Source organism: Microcaecilia unicolor, chromosome 1 (genome assembly GCF_901765095.1).
Source record: "Microcaecilia unicolor chromosome 1, aMicUni1.1, whole genome shotgun sequence".
Taxonomy (NCBI): domain Eukaryota; kingdom Metazoa; phylum Chordata; class Amphibia; order Gymnophiona; family Siphonopidae; genus Microcaecilia; species Microcaecilia unicolor.
The window spans coordinates 432,327,978-432,349,692 of record NC_044031.1 but is presented as its reverse complement, the minus strand read 5'-3'; the positions used below and the strand labels follow the sequence as shown (position 1 = coordinate 432,349,692).

The 21,715-nt window shown below is 41.1% G+C and overlaps 1 protein-coding gene across 2 annotated transcripts in view; it reads right to left on the bottom strand.

The window, feature by feature from the left end:
- The window catches only part of GNAL (G protein subunit alpha L), a 616,946-nt gene that overhangs the window by 7,991 nt on the left and 587,240 nt on the right, over positions 1-21,715 (bottom strand). For both annotated transcript variants that reach the window (XM_030212259.1, XM_030212268.1), the window contains exon 11: positions 11,708-11,775. In XM_030212259.1, the coding sequence (XP_030068119.1) occupies positions 11,708-11,775 (68 nt within the window). The remainder of the gene's footprint in view (positions 1-11,707; positions 11,776-21,715) is intronic.

Sequence of the window (21,715 nt, the reverse complement as noted above, 5' to 3'; positions counted from 1 at the left end):
TACTTCATACCATATGCCGCATACCAAGAGGAAAGGGATGGTGAAAGGTCAACTGCCGCTGACCAGAACCTTGTCGCTGATCCCATCGATATGCGACAAGTCTTCTATCAGATACCGGATTGTTGAGCCCTGTTGTTAGAGCCGATGGAGGAGCGACGGCACTACTGGAGACAGAAATATCTCTATCTCCACCGGATCTTAATCCACCACCATGTCCTGCGGGGAAACTTAGGGGTTTAGAGGAAGGCCTAGCGGAATCAGAAGTTGGTGTCTTTGAAGCCTCGGCCGGCAGTGCTCTACCCCAGGCCGCAGAGGAGGCAAACGTAGGAGCACAGGACTCCCGTGGTGGCAACATTAAAATCTATTTGGGGAGCGATACAAGAATTGACTACAACTGTTACTAAAGCGGCCCAAGATACATCTCTCCTTGTGAGTAAAGTTGAAGCTTTAACATTCTCTATAGACAAAATTAAACAAGAATCACTTAACCAAGCCTCACAATTGCAATTAGAGGTTTCAAATTTAAGATCCACTACTGAAGCCTTGGTTAAAGATAAACTTATGACATCTCGGAAAATTGAACAAATAAAAAACTTTAATAGATGTTTAAATTTAACAGTTCTGAATTTCCCAATGACGGAAGGAATGAATGCAACTGATTTCTTTAAAAAATACTTAATAGATATTCTTCAATATCCCTCCGCGGCTATTCTTCCATTAAATAAAGTTTATTACCATCCTCCATCTTTACAAGCGGGAATGGGACTTGAGGCTTCAGAGCGTTTGCCTTCAGTTAATGTTCCTGAATTGGGAAGTCAAGATATTTCTGCTTTGCTTGAAGAATCAATATTAGAAGTTAAAATATGGCGAACTTTAATTGTATCGTTTGTATTTGAGCAGGACTTAAATGCAGTACTGAAGCTATACTTCAAGAACTCATCAAAGATTTTTTGTGGTTCCAGAATATGGATATACCCAGATAACACAAGATAGAAGAAAAATGTTTCTAGCTCTCAGGGAAGAGACTAAGGCATTAGGAGCAACATTTTTATTAGCATATCCGTGTAAATGCCTTATAAGATTCTTGGGTAACAAATATGTATTTTTTGAGCCAGAACAACTTCAAACCTTTTTAGAGATGAAAAGAGTGGCCAAATAGACTCTATGTATGAATGTTAACTGATAAGTAACTGAATAAAATGGAAAATTCAGGCTAGCCATTTTCTTTATTGTTTCTATTCTTACCTCTAAATTTTGATCTCCTCATCTAATAATACTCCTCCCCCCCTTTTTTCTTTAATATGTGGTCTAAGAAAGAGAGCGTACAAAAATCTATGAATGTATAGTTTTCTATAGTTTGATTTTCTCTGTATTGCAACTTGCAAGTTAATCTTGTAATGTTAAAATAAATGTCAATAAATAAATAATAATAAAAAAAGAAAATGGTGGTTCTTCCAAGGCTGAGTTACCTTTTTCGAACGCTACCCATAGATATTCCAGTTCAGACTTTTAAGATCCCCCATACAAGTCTGTTGTGAATCATTTGGAGGCATAGACTTCAAAGGATGGCTAGATTAGTACTTTTCCACCCAAAGCAGTTGGGGATCTTTAATCTCCAGAAGAACTTCCTGACTGCTCAGTTGTGTGCAGGAGTGGCAGAAGACCGCTGTGATGCAGTAAGTCCATACTGAACAACAGACTAGGGTTGGTAGACCTTATTATCTTTAGGTCCTTACAGGTGAGGTAGTGGGGGCTCCCAAAGTTGCAGAACCCGTTTGTAAGGCATACTTCAAATTATGAGGAAGGCAAAGAAAGATGTTAGGGGAAATGGAAAGGTATTTTCATGCATCATGTATTCATTACAATAGGGTATTCCCACCAGGGCTAATCTTACTAGAAATTGAGAGGGTAGGAGTCTATCAACCTTAGGTGAGCTTTAGAATGGAAGTACAATTGGGGTGTAGCACAAGACCACCCAAGTCTGGTGGACAATCAGATGCTGTTTATTTCCTTATGCACCACTCTCAGTCCCTCCACTGGTGCCTGAATAAAAAACTGCATTAAATTTCAGCATTTCTCCTTCTCTTCCCCTCTTTCTCCCGCAACCTCCAGTCTGACACCTACCCCCCTCACTCTCAGCAATGAAGCTAGGTTGCCTCTGGTCAGCCTGGAGGCCTTCCCTCTGCTGCAACTTCCTGTTGCCACTTGGGTAGGTTTAGCTTCAATATAAAGAACTGTACCAGTCCCTCCTCAGGAGGTTTATCTTCAGGTGAGTTCAAAATTCAAACCTTCAGGAGAGAGAGAGATACCTAGTGCCCACCTATGTTGACTCTGGGCCCACCCAAAATGTCAGGTCTGGATATGCTGAGTACAGTATAGAAGTTTGCAAGTTTACAGGAACAATGTACATTAGATCACAATAGTTTCTTCCCTTATTTGCAACTGTGTCACTATGAGGCTTATTTTCAAAGCACTTAGCCTCCCAAAGTTCCATAGAAACCTATGGAACTTAGCCTCCCAAAGTGCTTTGAAAATATGCCTCTAAGTGATATGCAGATAAATTAGGGGAAATCTGAAATAGGCCCTTATCAAACGAGCTGTGTGAAGGGGAACAAAGGGCCTACTGTTGGAATTACTGTATATACCTTATTAAATGAGAAGAGAGAGACCAAATTCCATCATTTGATGGAATGGGAAAAGGATCTGAGTTTTCCACTGGACAAAAAAGAATGGGATCAGATAAATATTTAAGAATATTTTGAAGATTTTCATTTTCAGTTAAACGAGTAGAGAATGGGTATAAAGCTTATGTACTGTTGGTACCTGACTCCAATGAGATGAACTACCCTGCAGTGTCCAAGGGGTGTTGATGCAAATGTGGGCAGCAGGGTGATTTGTTTTTCATATCTGATGATTCTGTCCAGGAGTGGGTGAGTTCTGAGATAAGAGTCTGGACTATATTAGGGTGTGTGTGTATGTGTGGGGGATTATCTAAAAATCTGTACCCCTCAAGGTGTGCGCCTTTTTGTGGGGAGGGGTTTGTGTGCATCAGTGAAGCTTGAAGCTATGTTGTCTGGAGTTACAACTCCTGATGGGGCTTCCCATGGCAGACAGGTTCAAACAGAGGTGCCAGACCAAGTCATACCACCCCGATATTGGGTAGCAACAATATAGTTTTAACTCACACTACACAGAAGGCATAGTAAACCATTCCTGTATATCAGTGTTTCACAAGTCTGGTCTTCGAGTACCCCCCTTGCCAGTCAGGTTTTCAGTATATCCACATTGAATATGCATGAAAGAGATCTGCATATAATGAAGGCAGTGTATGCAAATCAAGTTCATGATTGTTCATTGTGGATATCCTGAAAACCTGACTGGCAAGGGGTACTCCAGGTCTAGACTTGGGAAACACTGCTGTGTTTTACCAACAAAAACATGTAGACAAATAGAAAAGAATGCTATAGAGCTGAAAGATGGGCCTCTAAGGTAAACAAATTACTGAGGAAGAGCCAAGGATCTTTCAAAATACCATTGTTTTTTTATGACATGGCCAGAGCAAAGCATGGTGAAGAAGAAAGCTGCAAAGATAAATGTATGATTGGAACCTGGAATGTACGAACTATGAACCAAGACAAGCTGAAGAAGACAAAAATGAAATGGATTGCCTGGAATTCTAGGCATCAGTGAATTGAGGTGGACAGGAATTAGACACTTTTGTTCAGAAAGACATAAGACATATGATTTACTACTCAGGACATGAAAATCAAAGAAGAAATGTTTGCCAGGATAGTAATCAGACACAATGCTGTGATGATCATATTAGGTCAATCAGATTGCATGGACAACCCTTCAACATGACTATGATTCAAGGTTATGCACCAATGACTGATACAACCGAAGAAAAGGTGGAACAGTTTTATGATCACGTTCAAGCTGAAATAGACAATGATGTGTTACCGGTAGGTGGAGACTAAAATGCCAAAGTTGGAAAGGGAAAGGAAGGTAATGTACTTGCTTCATTTCTGATTCTTAACTCATAAGATCCAAGAAATCAGCGTATTCATTTTTGTGTAGCCAATAATTTCTTCATCGCAAATACATTTTTCATTCAATCAAAATGACGGTTGTATACCTGGAGAGCACCAAAACCAAACTTGACTATATTCTCAGCACCTGTAAATGAAAGAGTTCAATTCTGGTGGCTAAAAGCAGGCCAGCAGTAGATTGTGGAACTGATCGTGAATTACGTGAGTGCAAGATATAAGATGGATGATTCCAAACTATGGGGAAATTGGAACTACCACAGGTCTAATGCAGCCTCCGGTGAATGGCATTTCCACTGCTACTGGAAATTCCAAAAATATATACATTACTATAGGGGGTTATCCAGCAGTAACTGGGCAGCACCACGTGCAGTCCAGTTACTGCTGGGTTAGCGTGGGAGCCCTTACCGCCACCTCAATAGTGCTCCCTGAATTGGCCATGAGGTAAGTGCAAACTTACCGCATGGCTATTTCTTTTTTCGGGCTTTTTACCTGTTGTGATAAAAAGGGCCTTAGCGCACAGCAAAAACAGCCGCCACTGCTAGCACAGGGCCCCTTGTACCACAGCTTAGTAAAAGGGTCCTTATATGCTTTTTCGTAAACGACTGAAAACTTTTTTTAAAAATTCATTTTACCAACGTAATCTTATTTGTTTTTATATTCTGTTTGAATCAAAGAAGAGCCTATACAAGGTCAAAAGGCCAAAGAAATCAAGGTGGACAACAGAAGAAACATTGGAAATAGCCCAGAATCAGAGAGGGACCAAAAGAAAGAAAGACAAAGATCTTGTTAAAGAACTTAATCATGAATTTCAAAGGGCAGTCGGAAAAGACAGATACTGATACTACATCATCATCTGTAAAGAAACTGAAGAGGGCAATAAATTGAGTGCCAAGGGAACATCCGGGAATGGAGTGGATACTGCGCCATTTACGGAAGAAAGAGTTTATAAACAGTTTGAGAATTTGAAGGTGGACAAACCTATGGGGCCAGATGGGATACATCCCAGGATACAGAGGGAGCTCAGAGAGGTCCTGGCGGGACCCCTTAAAGATTTATTTAATAGATCATTAGAGACGGGAGAGGTTCCGTGAGATTGAAGACGAGCAGATGTGGTCCCTCTTTACAAAAGTGGAGACAGGGAAGAAGTGGGAAACTACAGACCGGTAAGTCTCACGTCGGTAGTAGGAAAAATAACTGAGTCACTGCTGAAAGAAAGGATAGTTAACTTTCTAGAAGCCAACGGGCTACAGGACCCGAGGCAACATGGCATGACCAAGGAAAATCCTGCCAAACGAATCTTATTGAGTTCTTTGACTGGGTGACCAACGAACTGGATGAAGGACATGTGCTAGATGTAATCTACTTGGATTTCAGCAAAGCCTTTGATACGCTCCCCCCACAGAAGACTTGTGAATAAGCTGAAAGGGCTGAACTTAGGGCCAAAAGTGGTGAACTGGATAGGAAACTGGTTGACTGACAGGTGGCAGAGGGTGGTGGTAAATGGAATCCGCTTGGAGGAAAGGAAGGTGAGCAATTGAGTTCCTCAGGGATCTGTGGAAGGAAAGGTTTGCCTTTTTGCGGATGACACGAAGATAGCCAATAGAGTGGATGCCCTGGAGGGAGTAGAAACAATGAGAAGGGATCTCCAAATGTTAGAAGAATGGTCGAGGGTCTGGCAGTTAAAATTTAATTGAATGTATCAATTGCACCAGAAACTTCTGCGTATAACTTGTGTCATATATGCTTTTTTAATATTTTTTATTTGCAGTGCTCAGTATAATGCTGTAGTGCCTTATAACCATGTGTTACGGAGTAAGCATACAGCTGCCAAACATCACAGCACTGACCCTCCCTTCCTATCCAATCTGAAAAAGCATTCAAATCTGTGTTGTCAATAATAATGATGTCATGAACAAAACTGCTTTCTTATCTTAGTTTTTTAGATAAATGCGTGGTCTGTTGCTACTCCGTGTCACCCGTGTTTTGGTAATAGAGATGGAGTACGAGTTTTAATCACTATTATTCATATATTGATAGGTTTTACGCCTTTTATCACTTATACACACATTTTTATACATCATAATTTTTTAAATTTGTATGAAAGGTATCACACAGATAATAAACATCTTGCTGGTTACAATGTGAGAGTAGCAACATAACCTCTGCACAGTCCCCCCAAAACATTACATTGTCTGCATATACAGCTTTTAAGGTTTTTATTTATTTTTTTACATATTTTAGTTAATCTTACTACTTTTATGTTAAAGCCCCTTGTCTCTTTTTACAAAATGCACATTTGTCCCATTTTTGTAATCTATATTAGATATCTCTTTTTATATTTTATATTTGTGTTTACAATGTTAACAGGAAGGTTAATCCCCTGACGACTAAATCTAGGAATACGTATTGAATGTTTTTTATATTGATTTTCATATATATTTATGTATATCTATGTATGGGTTTACTCTTATTGTGTACAATTTTTAACATTTTTTAGACACCTGATGCAGGCCGGTCAGGCCTAAACACGAGTGGTTTCTCTACTTGTTTCTGCTTGGTAGTTTTCTTTCTGTGGAGCAAATTTCCTTCTGTTTGTGACCGTCCTTTTACTAAGCCATGGTAAAAAGTGGCTTGTAGTAGTGTGGGCTTGTGTTTTGGGCATGCGCTGGGCCATTTTTTTTTTTTTTTACTGTGGCTGGGAAAAAGGGCTTTTTTTAATGGGCCAGGAAATGGGCGTTGGTGAAATTAAAACTAACGTGTGCCTATTTACGGCCTGAGCCCTTACCACCACCCATTGACTTAGTGGTAAGGGCTCAAGCACTACTCGCGTGGTAACCATGCAGCAAGCACCAACTGCTGATTACCGCCAGGAACACCCTCAGCGGTAAAAAATTATTTTCTACTGTGGGATTCGGTGTGCACCAAACTCAGAATTACCACCGAGTGCATTCACTAACCTGGCTGTAGTGCCGATTTGGAGTGCGCTACTCATGCATTAGCCCTCCCACACCTTAGTAAAAGGGCCCCTAAATGTGGATGACACCGTTGATGTTAAAACTAGTAGTCTTATCAGCCCTAAGATCACTGCCAAGAAGGAAGGCTACTGAAAATGATAGGATTGCAACTGAACTACTACTAGCTACAGAAGATAAGTCAGTTTAGGTGCTCACCAAAGTTTGCCAAGAAATCTGGAAGACACCACAACACATCAAAAGATCAGTCTACATCCCTATTCCCCCCAAAAAGGAGATCTAATGGATTGCACAAACTACTGGACAATTTCCTTGGTGTAATATAGTAACACAGTAAGTCACAGCAAATAAAGACCTGAACAGTCCATCCTGTCTGCCCAACAGTCACGTTCATTATCAATTCATGATTAAATCAACAAAGAGTGTGATATTATATACTTTATCACAAGTCTTTCTTTGGCGTTTCTGGGACATATTACATGGAAATATTTTTAAGACAAATAGGAGGAAATATTTTTTCACTGAACAAATAGTTAAGCTCTGGAACTATTTGCTAGAGGATGTGGTAACATAGTAACATAGTAGATGACGGAAGAAAAAGACCTGCACGGTCCATCCAGTCTGCCCAACAAGATAACAACAGTTAACGTGTCTGGGTTTAAAAAAGGTTTGGACAAGTTCCTGGAGGTAAAGTCCATAGTCTGCTATTCAGACAGACATCTGGAAACCACTGCTTGCCCTGGGATTTGTAGCATGGGGATCTCTGCAAAGTACTTGTGACCTGGATTGGCCACTGTTAGAAACAGGATACTGGGCTGAATGGACCATTGGTCTGACCCAGTATGCCTATTCTTATGTTCTTATCTTCCAAACTAAATTATTCACTTGGGGTTTAAAAGACAACTGAGAGTCAAGTAATATACTCAAAACTTTATCTGATTTTTCTACTGTAATACACTCCCCTGAATTTAATATAATGTTTGAGGGGGCATCATTTGATGTACAACTAACCAAAGTATTTTAGTTTTTAATTTAAGTTTCAGGAAATTACATCATACCCAATAGTTCACCAATTCAATAGCTTGTTTTGCATTATACAAAGCATCAGAGACAACCTCAAGAACAAGAACAAAAATGTCATCTGTGTATGAAAAACTGTGGATATTCCTTTTTTCCAAGAAAAACCCTGCACTCTGTCTCTCTTGACCTTTACTCATAAATTGTCTGATCTCAGTACGGAATCAATATCACTTAAGTAACTATGTAAAAGTCTGAAACCAAACTGTGTATGGTGTAAACATCCAAACAGATCCAAAAAAGTAGCAGTCTGGTTAGCTACTATAATTTCTATCAACTTGGCAAGCCAAGGACTGCTTGCTACAGGATGAAAATTGGCAGTCTTTGTCAAATCTGCCCCTTCACATTTGGGAAAAGGTGTTAATGCAATTTTTTCCAAGAGAATCAGAATAGCAACCATCAGCAGAGCACAAAATAGGTTAACCAATTTAGTATGTTATTAGGTAATTCTCTCAATAGAAAAGAACAAATATCAAGGGAGCTGTAAGAACGTGATGATTTTGTCAGAACAGAAGAAACAGTAGATTCTGCAACAGGTGCGAAGGAATTTCATACTCTTATCTACTGGAATACCTTCATTAAAACCCTCTAAATATAGACCCTCCAACTCAATTAATAAATTAAAATGATTAACGGATTGCCTACTTTTAGGTACTTTATCGATAAAGTACCGAGCAAGATCATTTGCTCAGAATGTTGTAATTGTATACTAGGTGAACTTCTACAGATGATGTAAGCTTGTTAACAATTTTAAAAAGACTCTTCTGATCTGACTTATCTAAGCCTATCAATGTTGTAAAAGATTTTTTTTTGCTTCAGTTATTGCACATTTATTTTCTTAATAGCATCTCTCCAAATTAACTTTGAATTTACATCTCTCAACATCATCCAGGTCCTTTCTAGTCATCTATATGATCTCTTAATTCTAATTAGGGCTGAGTGTACCAAGGAGTTTTATTAGTTTTAGCATATTTCTTCTTAGATAGGGGAGCCAAACCATCGAGCGTTTGAGACAGTGTCTGATTTCACTTTGCCAGTAATTTCTCAGGGCAAGACTCATCCATGGTAAGAGAAGGAGACACTGCGGACCATAGATTATCCGTATCAATCTTACTCCTAGACCAGTACTCCACATAACTGATATTTGGCCTAGCATTAAAACCAGAAGACCTAATGTAAAATTTAAAATAAAATGTTCTGACCAAGCAACTGGAGACCACTCACAGTTATTACACTTACAACTTGTAAACCAGTAGTACATGCTATAAAATGAGTGAGTGACCTTTCTCATGAGTAGTTTCAATTTCCATCACTATAAAACGTAATGAATTTAAAAAACCTAAAAAGTTGTTTGTATCAGAATGTGAACTATGTTCCAAGTGGCGAGTCAAATCACCTAAAAAAAATCAAATGAGAAAATTAAATCATCAATTGAACAATAAAGTCAAACAACTTCTCCAGAATACCAGACCAGTGTCCAGGGGATCTATAAATCAGGACTATCCCTTCTGACCCACGTAAAGAGTGATCATAAAGCATTTATTCAAAGTCTGGAAGAATTAGGCTATCAACTAATTTAAAAGAAAAAAATCTTTGTAAATAAAAGCAAAGACCCCCACCCTTCTTATCCAGTCGTGGATTATGAATAATCTTATAACCTGGGGGACATAATTGTAGAAGAAATGGACTATCTAAATCTAGAAACCAAGTCTCCACTATCACTGTAAATTCAACTTGAGAATCTTCTATTAAGTTCCTCAGCAAACCTAGCTTATTACAAACAGATCATGCAATGACATACCGTATTTTTCGGACTATAAGATGCACTTTTTTCCCCCAAAATTTGGGAGGAAAATGGGGGGTGCGTCTTATAGTCCGAAGGTAGCGATTCCGGATCGCCCTCCCCCCGAGTTCGGGATCGCCCTCCCCTACTCACGTCAGCGATGTTCCCTGGTGGTCTAGTGACGTCGGGGCAGGAAAGAGCCCCCTCTTTCCTGCCCAGCGCGCTGCTCTCCGTCCTCCTGTATGCTGCCTGACGGTCTTGGCGAGATTCAAAATGGCCGCCGAGACTCTCGGCGGCCATTTTGAATATCGCCGAGACCATCAGTCAGCATACAGGAGGACGGAGGAGGACGGAGAGCAGTGCGCTGGGCAGGAAAGAGGGGGCTCTTTCCTGCCCCGACGTCACTAGACCACCAGGGAACATCGCTGACGTGAGTAGGGGAGGGCGATCCTGAACTCGGACAAGACACACCGGAGCACCTAGGTTTTAGAGGAGGGAAAAAAGGAAAAAAATTTTTTTTCCTATTTCCCTCCTCTAAAACCTAGGTGCATCTTATGGTCCGGTGCGTCTTATAGTCCGAAAAATACGGTACATACAAGGAATCGTGATTTCTCTGTGAACTGTAGTGAGAGAGAGAGAGAAAAGATTCTCAAGTAGCAAGAAATGTAGTCCAAGTCCAGGGAAACGTGGCAGAAAGATACAGAAATATTTCCCATTGTTTTGGATGCCACAGGCCTAATTAAAAGGGATTTTCCCAGTTCTTATAGTGTTTTGCCACCAGGAGAGGCTAGTTCCGGAGCAGTCCTGCCTGAACTACTGCTGGAGACTGGAGCAGCGGAGTCTCTTGGGGCGCAACATTCATTGAGACCGGATCAGAGGGATCCCCCACAAAGAAAGAGGAAACAGTTTATTTTGATGACACCTGCAGTTTTGCAGATGGAAGCATTGTTTTTCTTTAAGTTTCCTTGTAAATGTGTGATCTTTTTTGATTCTGTTCAACTCTCTACATTTATCTCCTCTAGAGGGATAATTGAGGGTCAAGATAGGACCTTTTCCTCCATACCAATGGCAGATGATCTACATTGAATTGTCTCCTGTATTGAGCTTGGTTCGCTCCCTTATGGAGGACTAGTTTGATGATTTGCCTTGATAATAATAAGAATGTAATTTTGCCTTTTCTTCTTTTTTTTCTGTACAAGTGGATGCTTGGTTGGTAAAATTGTAAATTTCAATAAAAATAAAATTAAAAAAAGGGATTTTCAAGAGCAACTAGATAGGTTGCCTATACACGTAACATCTTATGAAACCCAGAAGGAAGCTCTCTTTGGCATGATGGAAGTACTACAGCGAGTGTAAGCAGTAAATTTGAGAGATTGAAATCATACTCCACATAGTTTAGTTTAGGAGTGTGTGGGAGTAGCTTAGTGGTAAAAGTAGCAGACTGTGAACCAGAGAGACCAAGGTTCGACTCTCATTGACACACCTTGTGGGCCTTGTGCAAGTCACTTAACCCTCCACTGTCTCTGGTACAAACTTAGGCCCCCTTTTACAAAGCCGCTAGTGTGGTTTTCTAAAATGGGGCCTTAGATTGTGAGGCCTTTGGGGATAGAAAAATACCTAGTGTACCAGCCTTGAAAACTACCACTGGAAAGGTGTGCGCTAAATACTAAAGAAAGTTAACCTATTGGAGACAATGTCCCTGAGAAAAGCACAAAAGGTAGTACCTTTGGTATTCCGAACTTTCCTCCCATAGTTGCTGCTGCTTTTGCCCAGCTGGATAGCTCAATCTCAATTACTTACTATTGTAAGAAAAGGTTCTTACTTACCAAGAACTCATCTCGGATAAAGAACTTGGCTCTTGTGACTTTGGGATCTTCTCCTGCATCTGGTACCGCTGCATAGTGCAAAAACAAATACAGTATATCAAAATATATATAATCAATCCACAGCATAGTTACCAGCCACATATCAAAATTTTAACATACACAAAATATTATGTGAAAGTGGACCATCATATGAATGGAGCACCAGTCAATATTTTTCCAGGTCCTCTATCCAAGTATAATCATTAGTCCATTATAAACTTAATATATTATATCTTATTATTTGTGAAACACATTCCAAAGTGCAAACTGTGCAAAAGTATATCAGAATTTGTAACTCCAAAGCTTATCTTTAGTAAATAGTCCAAACTCCGTCTTCAATGACATCATTCACTTGACATGTCATCAGTGTTTCTAAATCTGCATCAGGGATGAAACAGCACACTGGTCTACTAATAATACATGCTCTGTCTTCCTATATTTTGATATTCTGTAGGAAGACAGAATATGCCATTGCTTACTTGTAATGGGAGCAATGGGGACGGTCTCTCTGTAGATAACAGGATAAATATGGCCTACTTGTGGGTGATGTCATTGGATGGCACCAACATGGATCCTGCTCAAGTTCAAACAGATCAAAAGCATGTATGGGTGTTCCCCTGTGTATCGCTGCCTCTGCTGTTTTCCAGTTGCTAGCAAAGCTTGTGAGTCAACTCTCTGGGATGGTGGATGGGATTGTGTGTCCTGTTGTTAATACAGAAACCCCCTTATAGATAAGCCACTATGCTTTCTCTGTTAACAAGCAGGATGAAAATCAACCACACCTGTGGGAACTACCTAGGCTTCTTGATGGGGTGATCCAGAAGTAAACAATGAGAAGAGATGATTAGGTGCTAAATAGAGAATGACACGGGGACAAACCTGCCCTGTCCCTGTGGGTTCTGACTCCATCCCCACCCCGTCCCCGCGGTTCTGTCTCCGTCCCCACCCCGTCCCTGCAGGCTTTATCTCCGTCCCTGCCCCATCCCCATGGGCTCTGTCCTCATCTACAGAAGCCTCAAACAATTATGATTTTATATTTAAATCTTTAAAGTATAAAAAGGAATAATATGCTGTGCAACTGTTGTGCATAAAATACAAATAGAAAACAATAATAACAGCGACCAGCTATAATAACCCTCCTCACCACCACCCTCTACCCTTCCAACCCCAACAATAGCTGATTTCTACTACCCCAAGGAATCCTAATCCACCCTGTTAAAATGTCCAGGGGTACAAAATACAACCCGTTCTGTATGCCCTAGAGGGGAGAAATATGCCCTGTGAAGCACTGTTATGATTTTTAAATCTGTGGATGAATAAGAAGTGATCAACAATCTCAGGATTCAGTCTAGTTCTTCTGTCTTTTACACAGGATCCCCCATGCAAATTTTGCTTGCTTGCTTGTTTTTCCAAAAAATCAAAATATCGTTGTCTGCATCACTCAAACATAAATAACAGTCCCGTTCATTAACAGGCTTCAAAGTAGAAAATGACATGGGGACTAAGTTTGTCCCCGTCCCTGTGGGCTTTGTCCCCATCCCCACCCTGTCCCCGTGGGATCTGTCCCCATCCCTGCCCCATAGGATCTGTCCCCGCCCCCACGGTTACTGCGTGTCCCCGTCCCAGAGTCATTCTCTAGTGCTAAACAAAACCTAAAAAACAGCTTGTCTGAATCTGCTGTCCTTTAGGGACTTACTGTTTAGGCAGTAATGGGATGTGAAGGTACGAACTGATGACTGGGTGGATGCTCTACAGATCTCTTCTACTAGCAGTGATCAAAAATGGGCAACTGAAGATACTATTGCTTTCACATAGTGGGCTTTAACTGTCCAGTAGTACAGTAGCAAAATGGTATGCAATCTGAAACAGTGCAACAGAAATGCAGCAGATTAACAAAGAAATGCAAATGGCCTCTACTACTTTACAAAGGTAGTTTGTATTTTTGTGTTTTTAACTTGTGAATTGTTTTGTCATTGGTTTTATTCTTTTTGTGATGATTTTGAGTTTTCGTTATGTCTCATTTTAGGCTGTAAGCTGCTCAGAATTGTAGATTTGTGGCATCTAAATGTTTTTAAATAAATATGTGCTATGTGCAGCCTGTTTGAGCTGAAGGAAATGGATAGCTGTATAGACTTGTCTATGGACTTTTTCTTTAGGAAGCCGGCCAGACCTTTTTAAAAACCCGCTAAGCTAACCACCTTTACCACATTCTCTGGCAACGAATTCCAGAGTTTAATTACACGTTGAGTGAAGAAACATTTTCTCCGATTCGAACATGTATATGCTGGAAGAGAGGAGGGAGAGAGGAGACATGATAGAAACGTTTAAATATCTCAAGGGCATTTATGTACAGGAAGATAGCCTTTTTCAAATGAAGGAGAACTCTGGAATGAGGGGGCATACAACAAAGTTAAGAGGGAATAGGCTTAGGAATAACCTAAAAAAGTATTATTTCACAGAAAGGGTGGTGGAGGCATGGAATGGCCTCCCGGTGGAGGAGTCGAGGACTGTTCCAGAATTTAAAAAGGCATGGAATAAGCATGTGGGATCAGTTAGGAACAGGAAGAATTAGGGGTTACAGAGGATGGGCAGACTGGATGGGTCATATGGCCTTTATCTGCCGTCATGTTTCTATGTTTCATTGCATGCCCCCTAGTCCTAGTATTTTTGGAAAGAGTAAACAAACGATTCACGTCTACCCGTTCCACTCCACTCATTATTTTATATACCGCTATCATATTTCCCCTCAGCCGTCTTTTCTCCAAGCTGAAGAGCCCTAGATGCTTCAGCCTTTCCTCATAGGGAAGTCGTCCCATTATCATTTTTGTCGCCCTTCTCTGTGCCTTTTCTAATTCCGCTATATCTTTTTTTGAGATGCGGTGACCAGAATTGAACACAATATTCGAGGTGCGGTCGCACCATGGACCGATACAAAGGCATTATAACATCCTCATTTTTGTTTTCCATTCCTTTCCTAATAATACCTAACATTCGATTTGCTTTCTTAGCCGCCGCAGCACACTGAGCAGAGGGTTTCAACGTATCATCAACAACGACACTGAGATCCCTTTCTTGGTCGGTGACTCCTAACATGGAACCTTGTATTATGTAGGTATAGTTCGGGTTCCTCTTTCCCACATGCATCACTTTGCACTTGCTCACATTAAACGTCATCTGCCATTTAGAAGCCCAGTCTTCCAGTCTCGTAAGGTCCTCTTGTAATTTTTCACAATCCTCTTGTGATTTAACAACTTTGAAAACTTTGTGTCGTCAGCAAATTTAATTACTTCACTAGTTACTCCCATCTCTAGATCATTTATAAATATGTTAAAAAGCAGCAGTCCCAGCACAGACCCCTGGGGAACCCTACTATCTATCCTTCTCCATTGAGAATACTGACAATTTAACCCTACTCTCCGTTTTCTATCCTTTAACCAGTTTTTAATGCACAATAGGACACTACCTCCTATCCCATGACTCTCCAATTTCTTCTGGAGTCTTTCATAAGGTACTTTGTCAAACGACTTTTGAAAATCTAGATACACAATGTCAACCGGCTCACCTTTATCCACCTGTTTATTCACCCCTTCAAAGAAATGTAATAGATTGGTGAGGCAAGATTTCCCTTCACTAAATCCATGTTGGCTTTCTCTCATTAATCCATGCTTTTGAATATGCTCTGTAATTTTGTTCCTTATAATGGTCTCTACCATTTTGCCTAGCACAGACTTCAGGCTCACCGGTCTTTAATTTCCCAGATCCCCTCTGGAACCTTTTTTAAATATCGGCGTTACATTGACCACCCTCCAATCTTCCAATACCACGCTCGATTTTAAAGATAAATTACATATTACTAACAATAGTTCCGCCAGTTCATTTTTCAATTCTATCAGTACTCTGGGATGAATACCATCTGGTCCAGGAGATTTGCTACTCTTCAATTTAGCTCAGAGGCATCGTATAGCAATTTCATAGGCTATGAGATCTCTTATAGCCAACAGCTGTTCCAGATCTGCAGTACTTACACACATACTAATCATCTGCCTCTGATGCCAAAACATTAAAATTTTTACAACCTTTTATTACACCTTAAAAATAAAGATCAGCGACCCCAGTACTTAACTGACACAGAAGGGACACAGCACTGGAAGTAACTGAGTCTCCCGACGCCCACCAATAGTATATCATGGAGTTTTGGTTCCACTGAACCTGATTCTGGGGTAGTTTCAAGCAAGGTCACTGGTCGACACGAAAGCCTCGTTACACAAGTAGCAACCTTCTGAGGATGCTATAGCTTCAAAAATTTAAAATTTCCACGGAAATTAAAAATTAGTCAATACAGATGCAGTGATTTAGTTGTTTCACACGTTTCAAAGACTCTGTCATTTTTGGTCTGAAGGAGTACTCCTTCATTGTTTTGAGAAACCCCAATAATAGCAACATTCCATGTTACCAATCCCAGGGCAAGCAGTGGCTTCCCTATGTCTATCTCAATAGCAGATAATAGAATTTTCCTCCAGGAACGTGTCCAAACTTTTTTTAAAACCCAGATACGTTAACCACTGTTACTGCATCCTCCAGCAACAAATTCTGTAGCTTAATTATTTGTTGAGTGAAAAATACTTCCATGCAACTTCACTGAGAGGGGCATAATTGAACGGGGTGCCCAAGTTTTCCTGAGGGTGTCCTCGCAGGACGTCCCCGCGAAGGGGCGGGGAAACCCGTATTATCGAAACAAGATGGGCGGCCATCTTTTGTTTCGATAATACGGTTGGGAACACCCAAATCTTCAAATTTAGGTCAACCTTAGAGATGGTCGTCCCTGATTTTTGGCGATAATGGAAACCAAGGACGCCCATCTCAGAAACGACCAAATCCAAGCCCTTTGGTCATGGAAGGAGCTAGCATTCATAGTGCACTGGTCCCCCTGACATGCCAGAACACCAACTGGGCACCCTAGGGGGCACTGCAGTGGACTTCAGAAAAAGCTCCCAGGTGCATAGCTCCATTACCTTATGTGCTGAGCCCCCCCAAAATCCATTCCCCACAACTGTACACCACTACCATAGCCCTTAGGGATGAAGGGGGGCACCTAGATGTGTGTACAGTGGGTTTCTGGTGGGTTTTGGAGGGCTCACATTTACCACCACAAGTTTAACAGGGGTGGGGATGGGCCTGGGTCCGCCTGCCTGAAGTGCACTGCAATACCCACTAAAACTGCTCCAGGGACATGCATACTGCTTCCATTGAGCTGGGTATGATATTTGAGGCTGGAAAAAAATATTAAAAAAAACATTTTTAGGATGGGAGGGGGTTAGTGACCACTGGGAGAGTAGGGGGAGGTCATCCCTGATTCTCTCCGGTGGTCATCTGGTCATTTAGGGCACATTTTCTGTGGCTTGGTCGCAAGAAAAAAAGGACCAAGTGCTCCATTATCGGCCGAGGACGCCCATGTGTTAAGCACGCCCCAGTCCCACCTTCGCTATGCTTCCGACACGCCCCTGGGAACTTTGGTCGTCCCCGCGACGGAAAGCAGTTGAGGGTGCCCAAAATCGGCTTTCGATTATGCCGATTTGGGCGACCCTGGTTGAAGGACACCCATCTCCCGATTTGTGTCGAAAGATGGGCGCCCTTTTCTTTTGAGTGTCCCCTAGTCTTTGTACTTTTTGAAAGAGTAAAAAAAATTGATTCACTTCTACTCATTTTACACCTCTCAGGATTTTGTAGACCTCAATCATATCTCCCCTCAGCCATCTCTTTTCCAAGCTGAAGAGCCCTAACCTCTTTAGTCTTTCCTCATATGAGAGAAGTTCCATCCCCTTTATCATTTTGGTCACTCTTCTGTGAACCTTTTCTAATTCCGATATATCTTTTTTGAGATATGGCGACCAGAATTAAATGCAATACTCAAGGCAAAACTGTAACCAGAAAGACCCACAGTGGGAATCAAACCCACAGCCCTAACCCCTATGCCAACCTGTTTTTAAGAGAGAAAGAGAACTTTAGCCATTTCCTGTGCAAGCCCTGAGTAGTTCAGGTCTTTCGCTGGAGATATATTTTTAGGTATTTGTGGAGAGCGGTCTATAGGGAGCCCCACTGAACCCTTCTCTTTCAATCATTCCAGAGAGAAAGCCAGTGACCATATCTCTGGGCTGAGAGCTCACCCTTCTCACTAGAGCCTCACAAGCCTTCACACTCCCTTACAGATGCTCAATGGATTTAGGAGATATTTCCCCAGGCTCTGTCTTTTCTTTGTGAACTGCAGTGAACATAGATCAGCTAAAGTTAGGAGCTAGCATAAGTAGACTGATTTTGGTCCGGGGTCCAGGAATGGAGGAAACCATCTCTGTTCTTGCTCTAGGTTGAATTCTATTGCCTTCTCTAAACTTATTGGGTCTTTAGCCAAGACAGGTGACAAGTCTGTGAAGAAGTTCTCTTCAAATTGAAAAACTGATCATGGGTTAATTGAGATAAAGACTGTTGGGCAGATATAGATGGGCCTGGGAGATCTGTCTGCCTCCAGCACCAAGTCAGCCTCTGGTGGCTTAGTGAAATATACTGGTGGTGTTCAGAATGACTTCTGTATGGTCAGTGCTGATGATTGCCTTGGTATTGATCGTCTGTCTTTGCACTGACAGAGGGAACCTCACACACCTGCTTCAGTGCTTACGTTTCCATGGACTCTGGTGCAGAGTGCTTTGCTACTGGGGATCAATGGCACTTATGTTTGGACTTACTTGGCACTGAGAGGGCATCACTCCTCATTGACACCAAGGAGGACCAAAGGATTCACATTAGGGAAACTGGTGAAGGAAACGTGGGCCAAGTTTCTTTGAAGTCCCCCCTCTGTTCTCCTAAGGAGAATGCTAGCAGCAGGGGGCCTCCCATCTGGCTCTGTTCTGGATCGCTTTTTGTGTTGGCTAGAAGGGTCTTGAATGAAGAGAATCAAAGTACGTCCATTTCAAATGCCTTGAACTTTTCTGGCTCTTTGTTATATCTTCGTTCAGTGTGCATAATTTGGGATGTCATAGTCAGGTCCCAGATACTAGTAGCAAACTACATACAATTTGGTGACTGATATTTTCATCCTGCATAGGCATGTCTTGAAGTCCACTGGCATGTCAGCCATCAGGCTCAATTTTGAACTGAAAGGTAGGGATAACTATTTGAAAAAATTTAAGGATACAGTAAGATGTGGAATTGAAGAATAGAGAAGGATGAAAAAATTGAAAGCACAGCATTGATAAAAAAGGATTAGGAAAATGCAGAGGCCATTTTTTATCTATTTATCTAGCTTTAAGAGAATGGAGTCCATGTTGGCAGCATCACATGATGTCACTTATAAGCATAGCTGATTTCATCCTGCTTGTCCATGGAAAGATATTTATAAGTTTTGTAAAATATATATACCATTCTCCCTTTGGAGCTTTCCTCCTCGCTATGTTTCCAGCTTTAATTAGGGCTAAGGGTATCCCCCTTTGAATCTGCACTGCCTGCACCACGTGCTTGGGAATTGTTTGCTCTGAAGTGGTTGACTGTCCATCATGGCCAAGACTGGACACCACAGCGAGTGTTCACCTGGGGCTTAGTTCCTCCCTCATCTTCCGCACTGCTCCACCCGGCACCTGGATTTCTATGGGACCCTTTCCACTCTTTTCTCTCTGCTTTTCACTTTGTACCCTTCTCTTCCCCTCCCTTACCATTCTTTTATCCACTGCTGCCCCATACATGGAGGCCAACATTTCAAAATGACGGGGAGTGCCAAAAACAATAGAAATTACCTTTCTCTGACAAAATGAAGAAGCCAGCTCTTGTAAGAACCAATAAATAAATAAATAAATTCAAACTGCCCATTGGTCTGTGAGTTCTGTGCTAACCAATGTGTTAGATGTTGCATGCCTTGGTGGACAAATGTCGTAAGAGTGTAGGAAAGGGTGTAGCTCTAAGGTAACGGTTTGTGAACAAAGTACGTGTGCATGGGCTGAAAGGGAATGTGTGTGTGTTGCTCTTGAGGGAAATGTACACGTGACCATCGGAAAAGGTCAGCTGAGAGACAAGCTGCAGGAATTGTGAGGTGGGACTTGAGAGATGAGAAAGAAATCGAGACAGGCTTTAAAAACCCAACTAGAGAGAGCATGGCTGCAAAACAAGCAGTAACTTGCCCTGAGCTACTACTTAAAAGGCATGAGCTGACTACAAATCCCTTCCTTCCTTTTAATCCCTTCTAATATTCAATTTTAGAGAAACCCCATTTAAATATTATAGAAAAAACATGAATAAATACTTAGCAATAAAAACATTAGGAAGTGCAAAAAATGTTTTGTTGCAGTTTATAAGTAGGAAAGCTGGCCTTGTGTCTCTTTCTTTCAAGAGGCAGAAGAATGTCCTGATTTTTCCTAATGCATGACCATCTTCATGCATGGCCAGTTGATTTCATCTACATGCTGACTGTACAGTCTGAGCATGCTTAGTGGATCCCTTCCTTTTCCGGCTGTGCATGCTGTATGGTGGTTCCATAGATCCCTTCCTTTTTTACCTATTCATGCTATACAGTGGTTCTAAGTTTGTGAATGCTTAGTGGATCCCATCCTTTCCAGATGTGCATGCTTCTGAGTTTGCACATGCATAGTGGATCCCTTCTTTTCTAGCTGTGCATTCTATATGATGTTCCAAATTTGTGCATGCTTAATGAATCCCTTCCTTTCCATTTGCACAGGCTATACAGTGGTTCTAAGTTTGTGCATGCTTAGTGGATCCCTTCTTTTCTAGCTGTGCATGCTATATGCTGCTTCTCAGCTTTTGCATGCTTATTGGATCCCTTCCTTTCCAGCTCTGCATGCTTTACAGTGGTTCTGAATCTGCACATGTGTAGTGGATCCCTTCTTTTATAGCTATGCAGGATACATGATGGTTCTGGATGAAACATACATCTAATAGGGGACAGTGAAGGCAGGCATGTGAAATGTGACAGATTATTATTATTTGTTACATTTGTATCCCACATTTTCCCACCTTTTTGCAGGCTTAATGTGGCTTACATTTTATCGTTAACAGCGTTAGCCGAATCTGGTCTGAACAAATACATGGTATGAATGAATACAAAGTGATATTGTGGTAGAATGAGGTACATGTATGGTAGGTAATTGGGGGGGGAACTTAGAGAGGGAGAGGAGAGGAAGAGTCAGGTATTGTCCGTTATGGTCTTTGGTTATATTGTGTCACCAGTGTTCAGGTATTTTATGTTGGGTTGTTGGGGTATGCTCTTCTGAACAGGTCTGTCTTTAGTGCTTTCTGAAAATTTAGGTGGTCGAGCATAGTTTTTACTGCTTTTGGCAGTGCGTTCCAAATTACATTGGAAATCAGCTCCAAGACTCTATAAAAAAGACTAAAATAAACTACTATGGAAATCTAATCTCAACTGATCCTTTTGATACCAAATGTATTTTCAATATAGCCAACACCCTCTTAGATACTCAGGCTATTGGCTATTACTAGCTCCAATGAATCTGCTCCATCTGCTACCCAATTAGCTACATATTTTGAGCAGAAAATCATACAAATTAGAGATAACAATGTTTAAAGGAGACCCTGGTATCAAAACTGATAGATATTGGTCATCATTCTCGCCATTCTCCATGGTGAAATTTTTTCTATTGAAATATTCATTTTCTAAGTGTGAACTGGATTCCTGCTCTAGTTTTCTATTAAAAGTTGACCCTGACTTGTTTATAAAACCCCTAAGATCACATCTCTCTTTTTTTGTTATCCTTATGTCATTTCCCTGCAGAAAAAGGGTCCATAATGTTAATCCCCATCCCTAAAACTCCCCTGGGAAAAATAAACGATGTAACAAATTATAGGCCAGAGACCTTTATCGCTTTACTAGTAAAGGTGATTGAGGGCATACTCGCTCACCAATTTATGGATTATCTGTCCTTCTTTTCCCTTCTTCACCATACACAATCTGGC